Source organism: Carassius gibelio, chromosome B4 (genome assembly GCF_023724105.1).
Source record: "Carassius gibelio isolate Cgi1373 ecotype wild population from Czech Republic chromosome B4, carGib1.2-hapl.c, whole genome shotgun sequence".
Classification (NCBI taxonomy): domain Eukaryota; kingdom Metazoa; phylum Chordata; class Actinopteri; order Cypriniformes; family Cyprinidae; genus Carassius; species Carassius gibelio.
Genome location: NC_068399.1, coordinates 27,055,183 through 27,067,653, shown reverse-complemented (window position 1 = coordinate 27,067,653; position 12,471 = coordinate 27,055,183). Strand labels below are relative to the sequence as shown.

General features: G+C 37.9%; 1 protein-coding gene across 1 annotated transcript; it reads right to left on the bottom strand.

Annotated features, from left to right (window-relative positions):
• Positions 1-60: 60 nt before the first annotated feature.
• LOC127956707 (protein FAM180A-like) lies at positions 61-10,824 on the bottom strand. Its single transcript, XM_052554872.1, has 3 exons — positions 10,594-10,824; positions 4,898-4,995; positions 61-2,456 (listed from the first exon to the last, which is right to left on the bottom strand). Exons 1-3 carry the CDS (start codon positions 10,724-10,726, stop codon positions 2,121-2,123), a joined length of 567 nt encoding a protein of 188 aa, XP_052410832.1. The 5' UTR covers positions 10,727-10,824; the 3' UTR covers positions 61-2,120.
• Positions 10,825-12,471: the final 1,647 nt, after the last annotated feature.

Below are 12,471 nucleotides of genomic sequence, written 5' to 3'. Positions count from 1 at the left end.
TTTAGTTTAAAACCGAACGATGTACTTATATTTAATTTATAATATTAGGCAATGTAAGCGTTGATATTCGTTTATTTATTTTAAGCTAGCTATCAGGAAGCACCTGAAAAATACACCTTTATTTCGCAGAATTGACCCTATAAGTTACATATAACATTTAAAAGGAAAAAAAAACATACAGTTGTACATATTCATTATTTAAACAACTGCTTATAAAAGCAATTTTACATAAGAAATTGTCACGAACCTGAGAATCAAAAATAAAAAAGGTGAATCTAGAATCTGGCAAATCTAGCATATATATATATATATATATATATATATATATATTTTTTTTTTTTACAATGCCACGAAACTATTATATTGGTGACCTGCAGGTGGCGCTATTGACACGTAACGAACGCACATGAGTTTGATCCACTGGTTTTGTTCATAATCTTCATAATCATCTTCATCATCATCATCATCTAAGTGTGTCTTAACGCTTTTGCTCAGGTGGCAGATGCTGAAATATTTCGTGTTCAATAAAACACAGGTGAAATGAAAACCCCAGTCCTTTATTGTCTCATGAAGGGCTCGTTTAATGCAGTGAAGATGCTGTGAAGCAGGTTTTGATGTGCCCCTGGGAATATTTCCAGGTGAAAGACCAGGAAACACGGTCAAGGACGTGATAATGATTCTATCAGGAGATGCATTATCTCAGAAGAAATGATAATGTGCCATCAGCTGCACCAACAACACGTTAATGCAAAGTGAAGGTGAACTCATAAAAAACACAGATCTTAAGATGCACCTCACATTCATCTGACCACACTGTGATTAAAGAGGTCTAGTCAAACCAGTTCTGCTTCTGGAACCAGGATGAAAAACATCTTTGAGGGATCAGTTCTTATGAAAAGAACCATTTCTTCTTAGTTTTTTTTAATGGTTCTACTTGTTTGGAACGTTTGTTGGAACGTTCAAAAGTATCATTCCCATAATGTTTGCAACATTCAAAAAACAACTTTTGGAACATTCAGAGAACATTAATAAAAAAAACATTTTTCACAAGTAAATGTTCTCAAAACTATACCACAAAAATTATATTTATACACTTTTCATGATATGTTTTTTTTTCTCCTGAAACGTATCAGTTGGCCATTTTTCTAACATTAAATAAAAAAATCGAATTGTTTCAGAATATTCAAAAGTTCTTATGAAAAGAACCATTTCTTCTCAGTGTAAAGAATATTTTAATTATCTAAAGAACCTTCTACACCTACAGAAATCATTATTTGTAAGTGTTGTTGCAAGTTTGGACTGTATTATTCTTTTCTTTTTTTTTTTGGAGTATTGTTAATCTTTTTTTGAGATGGGGTGATTTGTTTTTTATTTTCAGAATTTTTATGTAGAACTTATTTGTGGAAAAATATTATAATAGTTTCACAGAATTCCTTAATTATAGATCTGCTGATTATACTCATTTATTTTTAAATCAAGATCCATTTATATTCATTTAGTTTCACATTATTTTCTACTTATTTTGGGAAGTATTATGTGAAATAAATGTACTTTTTTTGAGAATGAGTATTGAATTTTGGATTTTTTTTAAATAAAAACATATTTGTGAAGCATACTATAACAGAATTAAAAGTTAATCTAAATGATTAATCTATTCATTTTACAGATTGTTTTTTTCAAGTTAAAATGTTTAAATCAAGTGATTTATTTCTATTTTTACAAACAATATGTAACATAAATATAAACTGCATTGCAATCTCCTAATTCGACTCTATATGATTATATGCTGAGCAGCATTTATTATTTGCATCTGGCATTGTTTTACCTCTAATATCTGTGATCAGAGCCCCGGCCAACAAAATTATGTTCAAGTAACATTTTGTTAACAATCCAGATTAGTTATAAAAACATTATGTCAATGTTTTCTCAACATTCCTAAAATCCTTGTTTTTAATGCTTAAAAAACACTTTTTCTTGGTTAAATGAATGCTAGAGAAAAGATTAAGGGAATGTTGCATTTGACCATTTTGCAAACATTACGGAAAGGTTTGAATGAATGTAGGCCACTATTCAAGCGACTGAACGTTGGCTGTTAGCCGCGGATGAGGAGCACAGGTCAGTCAGTCCTCTGCAGGCCGCAGGTCTCCTCTGATGGCTTTATAGAGTCGTAGGAGTGTGTTGGCCCACAGCTCCCTCTGGTGGCCGGGGCTGGTGTGTGGCAGCTGTTGGGCGGTGAACACCATGGTGAGGACGGTGCGCTCAAAGTCATCCATCCGGAGCGAGCCCCGCCGCAGCTCCAGCTGAGCACTGAGCCGCTGGATCTCAGAGAGGCTTCTGGGAAGTACATCCTCACACAGGACCTCCAGGACCTCCAGCTTCCTCATGGACGCCAGCTCCTGATCAGAGATGTGGAGCGTCCCGTTCACCGCGTCCATGTACCCTCCGGACCACAACACCTGTGCAACAAAACCACCGCAGATAACCAGAGATTCACCTCATTTCTTTATTATGGATCAAATTCATCAACAAAAAATTATTCTAGGAACATAAACAGGACGTCCATTTAAAGTGATCCGTTCTTTAATACCACTCTCAAAACACTGGCACAAAAACAATATTTATACTTTTTTGATAAATGTTTGGTTTGATGTTCATGTAACGTTTTTTTTTTAAAACGTTTCTTTTGGAATGTTCAAAAGTAACATTCCCATAATGTTTGCAACATTCTAAAAAGGAATGTTCTCTTAACATTCTAACAACCAAAAACAACTTTTGAAACTTTCAGAGAACATTAAGATAAAAAACACAGTAATTGTTCTCAAAACGATACTACAAAAATTATATTTATATTTTATTTCATGTAATGTTTTTTTCTTTTTCTGAAACGTTTCCATTCTAATTGTTAAGAACATTCAGAGAACATTCAAAAGTAGCATTCCCATTATGTCTGACAACATGATAAAATGGAATGTTTCCTTAACATTCACATAACCAAAAAAAAGTTTTATAGTTAAATGGGAACATCAGCCAAACGTTCTTAGAATATATTTTGTTGCCGGTGAAAACAACAGTAGCATAAAAACACTGCAATTCAACAACAGCTGTAAAGAAGCTCAAAGAAAATAGCATGATTATTCAGTTCAGTTTAATAACATGGTTTATTATCATCTCAATTTGATTTCACTATAAAGCAGCTCTACAGAATGCAATTGTAATCCAGCTAACAAAAAGAAAGTTTACATGAATGTTACTGAACGTTCTCTGAACATTATGAGAATGTTACTGGTGAATGCTCACAGAACGTTCTGAATCAAGTAGTAACTTAAAAATAAAAACATTAGACAAACATCCAACTAACATTTCAGAAAAAACATTCCATGAATGATGTATGAAGAATGTTTTTGTTTTGAGAACGTTATTAAAAACCACATCTTTTTTTTGATTTGAACACATGGAAGAATGTCACAGGAAGAACAAAACGTTTGGTCTTAACTTGCCAGAACATTCCCTGTTTTCTCAGTTTAGTTTGGTTCTCATCTAATAGTGACAGTGCAGTTAAACTGATGATATTACTGGATATTTAGCATGTTTCTTGACTGGTTCAGTGGCGTGCAGCAGACTGAGATCTGAGTCTCGAGAGTTCAGTCTGTGTTTAGCGTGCGACGAGGTCGATCGACAGGCTTTAGTTTGTGTCTGATGTCCCGCAGCGCCACACTGCTGGAATATTAATATGTTTTTCTTTTTGTATTGAATCTAACTGGAGATCTCGTGCATCTCTCAGTATGGAGCGGCTGATGGATCTGACAGCGCAGGAGATTGCAGAACTCAGCACAACTCAATAACCGAGTAAACACAAGAGTATGGAGAGCTATTGATCGCCTGCTTTATTCAACCAGAGATGCTGAAAAGCACATTAAACACCGCTGATAAACAAGTTTCAGTGCTCAGCAAACTTCAGTTTCCGCTCAAAGTCCTCGTGAGAAGTTGTTCTGAAAGTGTTAAGTTTTCTCTGAGCTCAAATGAAAAGCTTTTGATTGCACATATTGATCTTGGCCAAGATAGTTCGAATATAGTATGAGACATTGTTAATATTTCTGGCTTTTGAGATACTTTTAAGGTTTTATTAATATAAAAAAAAAATATATATATATATATAATAATTTATAATTTTTACATTTTCCATTTAGTAACTTTATTGTGTTTGTGTCATTTTTGTTTTTTTTGTTTGTTTGTATTTTGTATTTTATATATATATAAAATATATCTGAATTGTTTTCATTTATTTTTATTTTAGTTATTTAAGTACATCAGGTTACACTAAATTAAAATAATAATAAATAAAAAAATTATGTTTGGCATCAGTGATATTTTAGTACCATTGAGATGCTATTACAATTTCTGCAAATATTAATTTAATTTATATATTTTCTGCATTGATGTTCAATTTAATTAAGCTTTTAGTAACTTTTAGTGACTGTAATTTTCTATTTTTATTTTTCTTCTACATAAAAAAAAAAAAACAAAAAAAAACAATTTGCCTTGGAAACTAGCTGAAATAAAATAACATCTTAATTATTTTTGTCAAGTAACAAGTATGTTTTTTATTTATTTTATTTTTTAATTTTACTTTCAAACCAGGTGAAATCTAAAGTTTTAAAAATATTTTATTGTATTACAGTTAACATTTATTTTATTTAAAGTAACATTTTTATGGTTTTAATTTATAATAACCCTTATCTCAATGTAAAAAGTCTCCTTTCTGAATAGTCAGGTTGCCTCTGAAATCTCATCACATCACTCAAGTAAATGGCTTACAAATGCTGTTCGATGTTGACATCTACACTGAGTTTGTTATGGCTCTATATCACGGTATATTGCACACCAGCGTGAGCCGTACCTCAAACAGAAGGCTGGCGTCCTCCGCTGATTTCTGAAACGTGGGGTTGAGAAGTGCTGCCGTCCCTCGCTTCACTCTGAAGGCTGATGGGAACAGAGCTGAGAGACAGAGAGGATCATGGGTAATGTGTTGTGACTCATCACACACTGAAATTTCTCACAGTGCTGCTGGTTTAGATTCTCTACTGCAGCGCATTCGTCTCAAAGTAACTTCCACAAGCAGCAGACTGTCAGACGAAAGATGCTGTTAATGTTCAGACACATGTGAGACGGGTGTTTGTGCTGGAGTGGGTCAGTTTAATAAAACAGAAAAAAATCCATGAAAGTTACGGTAAAAGCAGCAGCTGTGCTCCCCAAAAACTAAAAACAAATTAAAAATATGGTAGCAAAACTTCTAGTTTTACCAACTGACCATATTTCATCATTTTCATCTATACCAAATTAATAAATTGTGTTTTTACCTTTATAATATACTGATAAACTCATTAAAAATAAGGAGATAAAGTGAAAGATACATGATGGATTAAACTTCAACACAAGCAAATATAGAAGCTATATGATGTCATATACACAAAACAGCATCCTGGTAAGAAGCGACACTAAAATAATGCAATATTAACAGCATAAAATATAACATAAAACCCTGATGTACACTAAGAACTGAGAATAAATGTTGTTAAATTATGACTCATTCTTTCCTAGTTAACAAAACTCTGTTTTAAGAACGTATTGCTAATGTCCCTATTAAGTAATACAAAACTTTTTTTTTTCAACATTTCTCTGAACGTTCAAAATGTCCAGTTTTTAAAGTGTTTATGTGCACCTTTTATAATTTTGCAAACATAATGTAAACGTTACTTTTAAATGTTCTCTGAAGATTCTAAAACAAGTAGTTTCAAAAACGTTACATTAACGCTCAGCTAAAACGCTCAGGAAAAACATTCCATGAAAAATGTTTTTGTGCTAACGTTTTGAAAACATTATTAAAGACCCAATAACTTTGAGCAGAAATTCTGTTAATGTTCCTTGTAGAACGTTTGCCAAAGTTACAGTAGCCTTCCTTACATTAGCATTTAACAATGGCTGCGTCCCAAAGCTCTAAAATGTCAAAAATCAAAAATCAAGGCACATCCGAATCCAAATTCTGCTTCACTTCCTGAAACTTTAAGAGTAAAAATAATTTTCATGAGGTGTCTTTGTGCAACAACATTGCCTTCAAAATCATTGCCTGATATGACACAAGTCAGCTGCCTAGGCTTTAGGACACAGCCAATATTTTACTCTACAAGTAGGCCTATGTTCAATTCTCACCATATTTAGCCCCTTTGTAAACAATGAACAGGTATTTGTTCATTTAAAAAGTGTTTACTGTTACAGTTACAGCTGTTTTCACTGTGATGTTTATTTCCTGATTAAAATGTTTCAGCACATGTGTTCGGCAGCTGTGCATCTGTTTCTCTTCTGTGCATGTCAGCGGCTGACGGACAGCGAGATATTGGTCTCATTTCATCATGACGCATCTCTGACCGTGAATAATGCAAGAGGATATCAGTTAAATACGGATGGGTCTTCCAAATAACTAGCAAGTGACATTAACTGGAGACTTTAAGAATATGGACACTTGCAGGAATAACAGGCTTGAACCAAAAACAAGCTGAAGTTGACGGGAGCTGGTCATGTGTTTGATCCATTCGGGATGTCGCCAGCATCACACACATTCCACATCTGTTTGCACCGATCAGCTGCAGATGTGTGTCGGTGGGTCTTCAGACTCTCACCTTCATAAACTTGAGCCTCCTGCTCTAAACTGACCTTAGAAACCACATAAACACAGTTGAGCCGAAGCCTCCCGCTGCCAGCCTTCTCCTCGTGACCGCCACACTTCCATGGAAATGATCACTTCACAAAAACATTTTTGTGAGGAAAGCACTGTATAGTTTTCTCAGTAAGTGTCAGTGTGTGTCCTCAAAGATAAACCGCACACTCACAGTCAGGAGTATATTTAAAATGTTTGTGTGCAGCAGGAATAACACTTTCATTTTGGATGCATTAAATCGAATCAAAAGTCTGAAAAAAATTTGGAATGTTATAATGTCAAACATACTGTGCAGCACAATCATTTTCAACATTGATAATAATCATAAATGTTTCTTGAGCAGTAAATCAGCAGATTAGAATGATTTCTGAAGATCATGTGACACTGAAGACTGGAGGAATGATGCTGAAAATACAGCTGTGCATCACAGAAAACAGATGTTCACATAGAAAACAGATTTAATCAAATAAATGGAGTCTTAAAAAATGAGACTAACTTTAAGATGTTTAATAAAAAAAAAAAAATATATATATATATATTTTGACGCAACAATCCAGAAAAAAAGGTTGAGATGTATATAGTGAAACTAAAGTGCTGCAAAGAGCCAATGGAGATCTTTTATTTAAGGGTTTATTCCAGTGATTTCACACACTCACAGTGCGTATCATTAGCACTTTGTTTTGATTAAAGGACTCATGAGGTGGAAACTGTTTGGTGGATGCTTTGCAAAATTCCATTCGGAGGTGAACGTCCTACAAAGACTAAAGTAATTGAACATCTCTGTTAGCTGCTAGTTAAAGCTCATAAAATCCCAGCAAAACCTCTCAGAAACACTTGACTGTGAGTCCAAACACAGATGCCAGAGGCCTGGCTCGTGCCCTTGGATGGCAGAGGATTCTAATGAAATGTAAGAACAGATATACGGAGACTCAAAGCCACCGGCACCACCAGCATCCCTCCGTTATTGGCCCATGTCATCCCACCTAGCACTCGCATCCACAGATCTCACTGTAAATGTGCAAGGTCACCAATCTCACAAGATTAGCACTTCACATCCCACAAACAACAGACACCAGCTCATTCATCACATCTGCTGTGTTTGTTCCTCTGGAGGTCAGACACTCAAACGCTGGCTGCAGGTCAAAACACTGACATTTTACAGTCATTGAGATGACTTTGAATTAGACTTTCTATTTCATTCTATTTCAAATGTTTTTAGGTATTACAGTACTTGCAGCACTGTGTTTTCAAACATTCAAGCTATTTATCTTCCTAAATTAAATAATTATAGGCCTATTTCAAAACTGCCATATTTCTATTTTATTTTCTAGCCGGTGGCTACAGCGAGGAACAGTCAACGGCTAAAGTGAGAAACAGCAGGTGGTTAGAGCAAGGAAAAGCCGGTGGCTAGAGTGAGGAACAGCCGGTGGCTAGAGCGAGTAACAGCCGGTGGCTAGAGCGAGGAACAGCCGGTGGCTAGGGTGAGGAATAGCCAATGGCTAGAGCGAGGAACAGCCAGTGGCTAGAGCGAGGAACAGCCGGTGGCTAGAGCGAGGAACAGCCAGTGGCTAGAGCGAGGAACAGCCGGTGGCTAGAGCGAGGAACAGCCGGTGGCTAGAGCGAGGAACAGCCTTTGGCTAGAGCGAGGAACAGCCAGTGGCTAGAGCGAGGAACAGCCAGTGGCTAGAGCGAGGAACAGCCGGTGGCTAGAGCGAGGAACAGCCAGTGGCTAGAGCGAGGAACAGCCAGTGGCTAGAGCGAGGAACAGCCGGTGGCTAGAGGGAGGAACAGCCAGTGGTTAGAGCGAGGAACAGCCAGTGGCTAGAGCAAGGAACAGCCAGTGGTTAGAGCGAGGAACAGCCGGTGGCTAAAGCGAGGAACAGCCGGTGGCTAGAGCAAGGAACAGCCAGTGGTTAGAGCGAGGAACAGCCGGTGGCTAAAGCGAGGAACAGCCAGTGGCTAGAGCAAGGAACAGCCAGTGGCTAGAGCAAGGAACAGCCAGTGGTTAGAGCGAGGAACAGCCATTGGCTAGAGCAAGGAACAGCCAGTGGTTAGAGCGAGGAACAGCCGGTGGCTAAGGCGAGGAACAGCCAGTGGCTAGAGCACGGAACAGCCAGTGGTTAGAGCGAGGAACAGCCATTGGCTAGAGCAAGGAACAGCCGGTGGCTAGAGCGAGGAACAGCCGGTGGCTAGGGCGAGTAACAGCCAGTGAATAGGGCGAGGAACAGCCAGTGGCTAGAGCGAGTAACAGCCAGTGGCTAGAGCGAGAAACAGCCAGTGGCTAGGGCGAGGAACAGCTGGTGGCTAGGGCGAGTAACAGCCAGTGAATAGGGCGAGGAACAGCCAGTGGCTAGAGCAAGGAACAGCCAGTGGCTAGAGCAAGGAACAGCCAGTGGTTAGAGCGAGGAACAGCCATTGGCTAGAGCAAGGAACAGCCAGTGGTTAGAGCGAGGAACAGCCGGTGGCTAAGGCGAGGAACAGCCAGTGGCTAGAGCACGGAACAGCCAGTGGTTAGAGCGAGGAACAGCCATTGGCTAGAGCAAGGAACAGCCGGTGGCTAGAGCGAGGAACAGCCGGTGGCTAGGGCGAGTAACAGCCAGTGAATAGGGCGAGGAACAGCCGGTGGCTAGGGCGAGTAACAGCCAGTGGCTAGAGCGAGAAACAGCCAGTGGCTAGGGCGAGGAACAGCTGGTGGCTAGGGCGAGTAACAGCCAGTGAATAGGGCGAGGAACAGCCGGTGGCTAGAGCGAGGAACAGCCGGTGGCTAGAGCGAGGAACAGCTGGTGGCTAGGGCGAGTAACAGCCAGTGAATAGGGCGAGGAACAGCCGGTGGCTAGAGCGAGGAACAGCCGGTGGCTAGGGCGAGGAACAGCCGGTGGCTAGAGCGAGGAACAGCCGACGACTAGAGCAAGGAACAGCTGGGGGTTTGAGCGAGGAACAGCCAAAGGCTACACTAAAGCCGGGGGCTCTTCTTCGTCCGTGAAAGCCAATCCGGCGATCCACAGCGTGAAGTTGATGTATTTCCTCAGTGACTAGCACGGATCAGCTCTGGGCATAACAAAGCGGATATTGTGCTCTTTTGGAAGGCCAAACAAAGCAGTTTAACTTTCACAATGAAACACACAGCATCTCCATAAAATTGTGCCAGCGACAACAGAGAGAATAAAAGGTACGCCTTCTTTCTTTGCGTGAACATTTGGGCGCTGTTTTGCAAATCTTCCCACATAGTGACGTAGAGATGTGGGGGTGTGTTTAAACAAGGCAGTTTGGGGATGTGTGGCAGAGTCTTAACTTTGATGATGAATATCTCTTTGGATTTGAAACTTTAGTCTTTGTAACTTTACAGATCTTCCTTTTGCACCAAGAGCTTTTTACACTCCAAAGAGAAAGGAAAACTTGAAATCACATCACATGACCCATTTTTTTTTTTTTTTTTGCTATTAGTTAATGATAATAACTCTGGTTTGGAACACCATATTACAAAATTACAGAATAAAATATATATATATTTGTGACTTTTTTTCTAGAGTTTATATCTAACAATATGGACTTTGTTTCTGGCAAATATTTTTAAATCTTCCAATTTTGACTATATTGTTCTTAATTCTTAAATTTAGTCACAAATTTTTTTTCTTACGAGAACTGTCCATTTAAATGTCATGATTTCTTCTGCCATGCATAAAGACATAAAAATTTCAACGTTTTAATCTAATAATTCTGACTATATTTCCTTTCAATTGCAAGTGTATATCTCACAATTTCGATATTAAAAAAGTATTAATAACTATTCTGAGTTTTTGGCACAGTTTAAATGTGTCCTTTCAAGCATTTAAGCAGAAGTGTGTCGATTTGAAGTGCTCATGCTCTGTCTCCCGTCGTACCTTTCCTCCAGTGCAGAGACGCAGTGATGGACATCTGACACATCAGCGCAGATACAGACAGAATCCAGAGGGCCGTCATGCTGTTTCTTCTTTTCTCTCGCTGCTTCTCAGTCAGGCCAAGAGACTGTCGCATTCAGCGGTAAATAAACAGAAGCTCAGAGACAGAGAGACTCAGAAAGAGAGAGAGAGAGAGAGAGTCTGGCCCCATCTTTCTCCTCCAGTTGTCCCTATTTCTTCAACATACTACCTACTTCTCCTCCCTCTTTGAAGGGACTGGAATGTGTGTGTGTGTGTGTGTGTGTGTGTTTCATCTGGAAATAATCACAACTCAAACCCAATCTGACTGTTTTTCCTCAAAGGCACCAAATTCATTAGCAGCTGCTTTCTGTGACATACAGATCAGCCATATAATATATATATATATATATATATATATATATATATATATAGAAAGAGAGAGAGAGAGAGAGAGAGAGAGAGAGAGACTGCATTAACTGTAATGAAACAATAATATATAAATAAAATAAATTTTATTATATATATAAAAAAAAATTAAGACAAGACTGCATTTCTCATTTTAGTTTGGCTTAAAGTACTAAAATAAGTACTAAAATAAAATAAAATGAATAAATAAGATTTACTCTAATATCATAAGAAATACAATTAATAAAAAATAAACATATGAATAGGTTTAACTAAAACATTAAAACATATCTTTAACACAAAATATAAATGTATACAAATAGTTTTTTAATACATTTTCTATATATAAATATATACATAAACTTTATTTTGAGCTTTAAGCGCACCTCAAATGAAATGTTTTGTTATATTTGTCACATAGTGTTGTCTCCAGGATGAATCCACACACACACTCTGCTTCGTATGAATCATCAGATGAGATGTTGTTTTTCAGGCTGTTTAACATCAGAGTCCAGTGCTGCATGAAAACAGTCTCAGTGTTCGGCTCAGGAATTCACACACTGTTGTTCCAGCAAACGGCTGTTTTCACTGGCGACAGACTGGAGGAGAATGTGAAGTTCAGACAAAACAAAGATCCAGTGAACTGACCTCGAACTGCACCACATTCACACATTACACAAAGATTATGGGGACACTTAGAAAATGTGTAATCTCTTTTAAATAAAAGTGCACAAATACAATCAAAGCAATAGCAAGACACAATGCTGTAGATGAAGATTGCCAGATTTGTTCTGAAATGTGCTGAAAATATGTTTCATCCCAGATGAAGATGAGTTTGTTTCTTCATCAGGTTTGTAGAAATGTGTCATTGCATCAGTGTCTCATCAATGGATGCTCTGCAGTGATTGGGTGCCGTCAGAATGAGAGTCCAAACATCTGATAAAAACATCACAATTATCACACACACCATCAGTTAACATCTGGAGAAGACAAAAGCTGTGATTGTAATAAACAAATCCATGATTAAATGTTTTTATCTTTAAAAATTATGGATTTAATGCTGGATTTGTTTCAGCTTTTGTCTTCTTCAGATGTTAACTGATGGACTGGAGTGCTGTGATATGATTATTGTGATGTTTTTATCAGCTGTTTGGACTCTTATTCTCACGGCACCCATTCACTGCAGAGCATCCTTTGATGAGACACTGATGCAGTGCTACATTTCTACAAATCTGATAAAGAAATAAACCCATATACATGTTGGATGATCTGAGGACGAGCACATTTTTCATTTTTGGGTGAACTACTCATCATGGAAACAGATGACCATAAACAACTGAAGAGAAAAGCAGTTCTGTGGCTGTTTGTGAGTCGATTCAGACTCCGAGAGAAACAGCAGCAGAATGAGAACAGCTGGTGTGGTTTTAACATCAGCAGCTGATTAAAACACATCAC

Excerpts from the sequence above, each read along its gene's own strand:
- LOC127956707 (XM_052554872.1), bottom strand. The coding sequence starts at position 10,726 with ATGCGACAGTCTCTTGGCCTGACTGAGAAGCAGCGAGAGAAAAGAAGA. Across the intron at positions 4,996-10,593 it reads GTCTCTGCACTGGAGGAAAG|CTCTGTTCCCATCAGCCTTC; the intron begins GTACGACGGGAG and ends TCTGTCTCTCAG. Across the intron at positions 2,457-4,897 it reads ACGCCAGCCTTCTGTTTGAG|GTGTTGTGGTCCGGAGGGTA; the intron begins GTACGGCTCACG and ends TTTGTTGCACAG.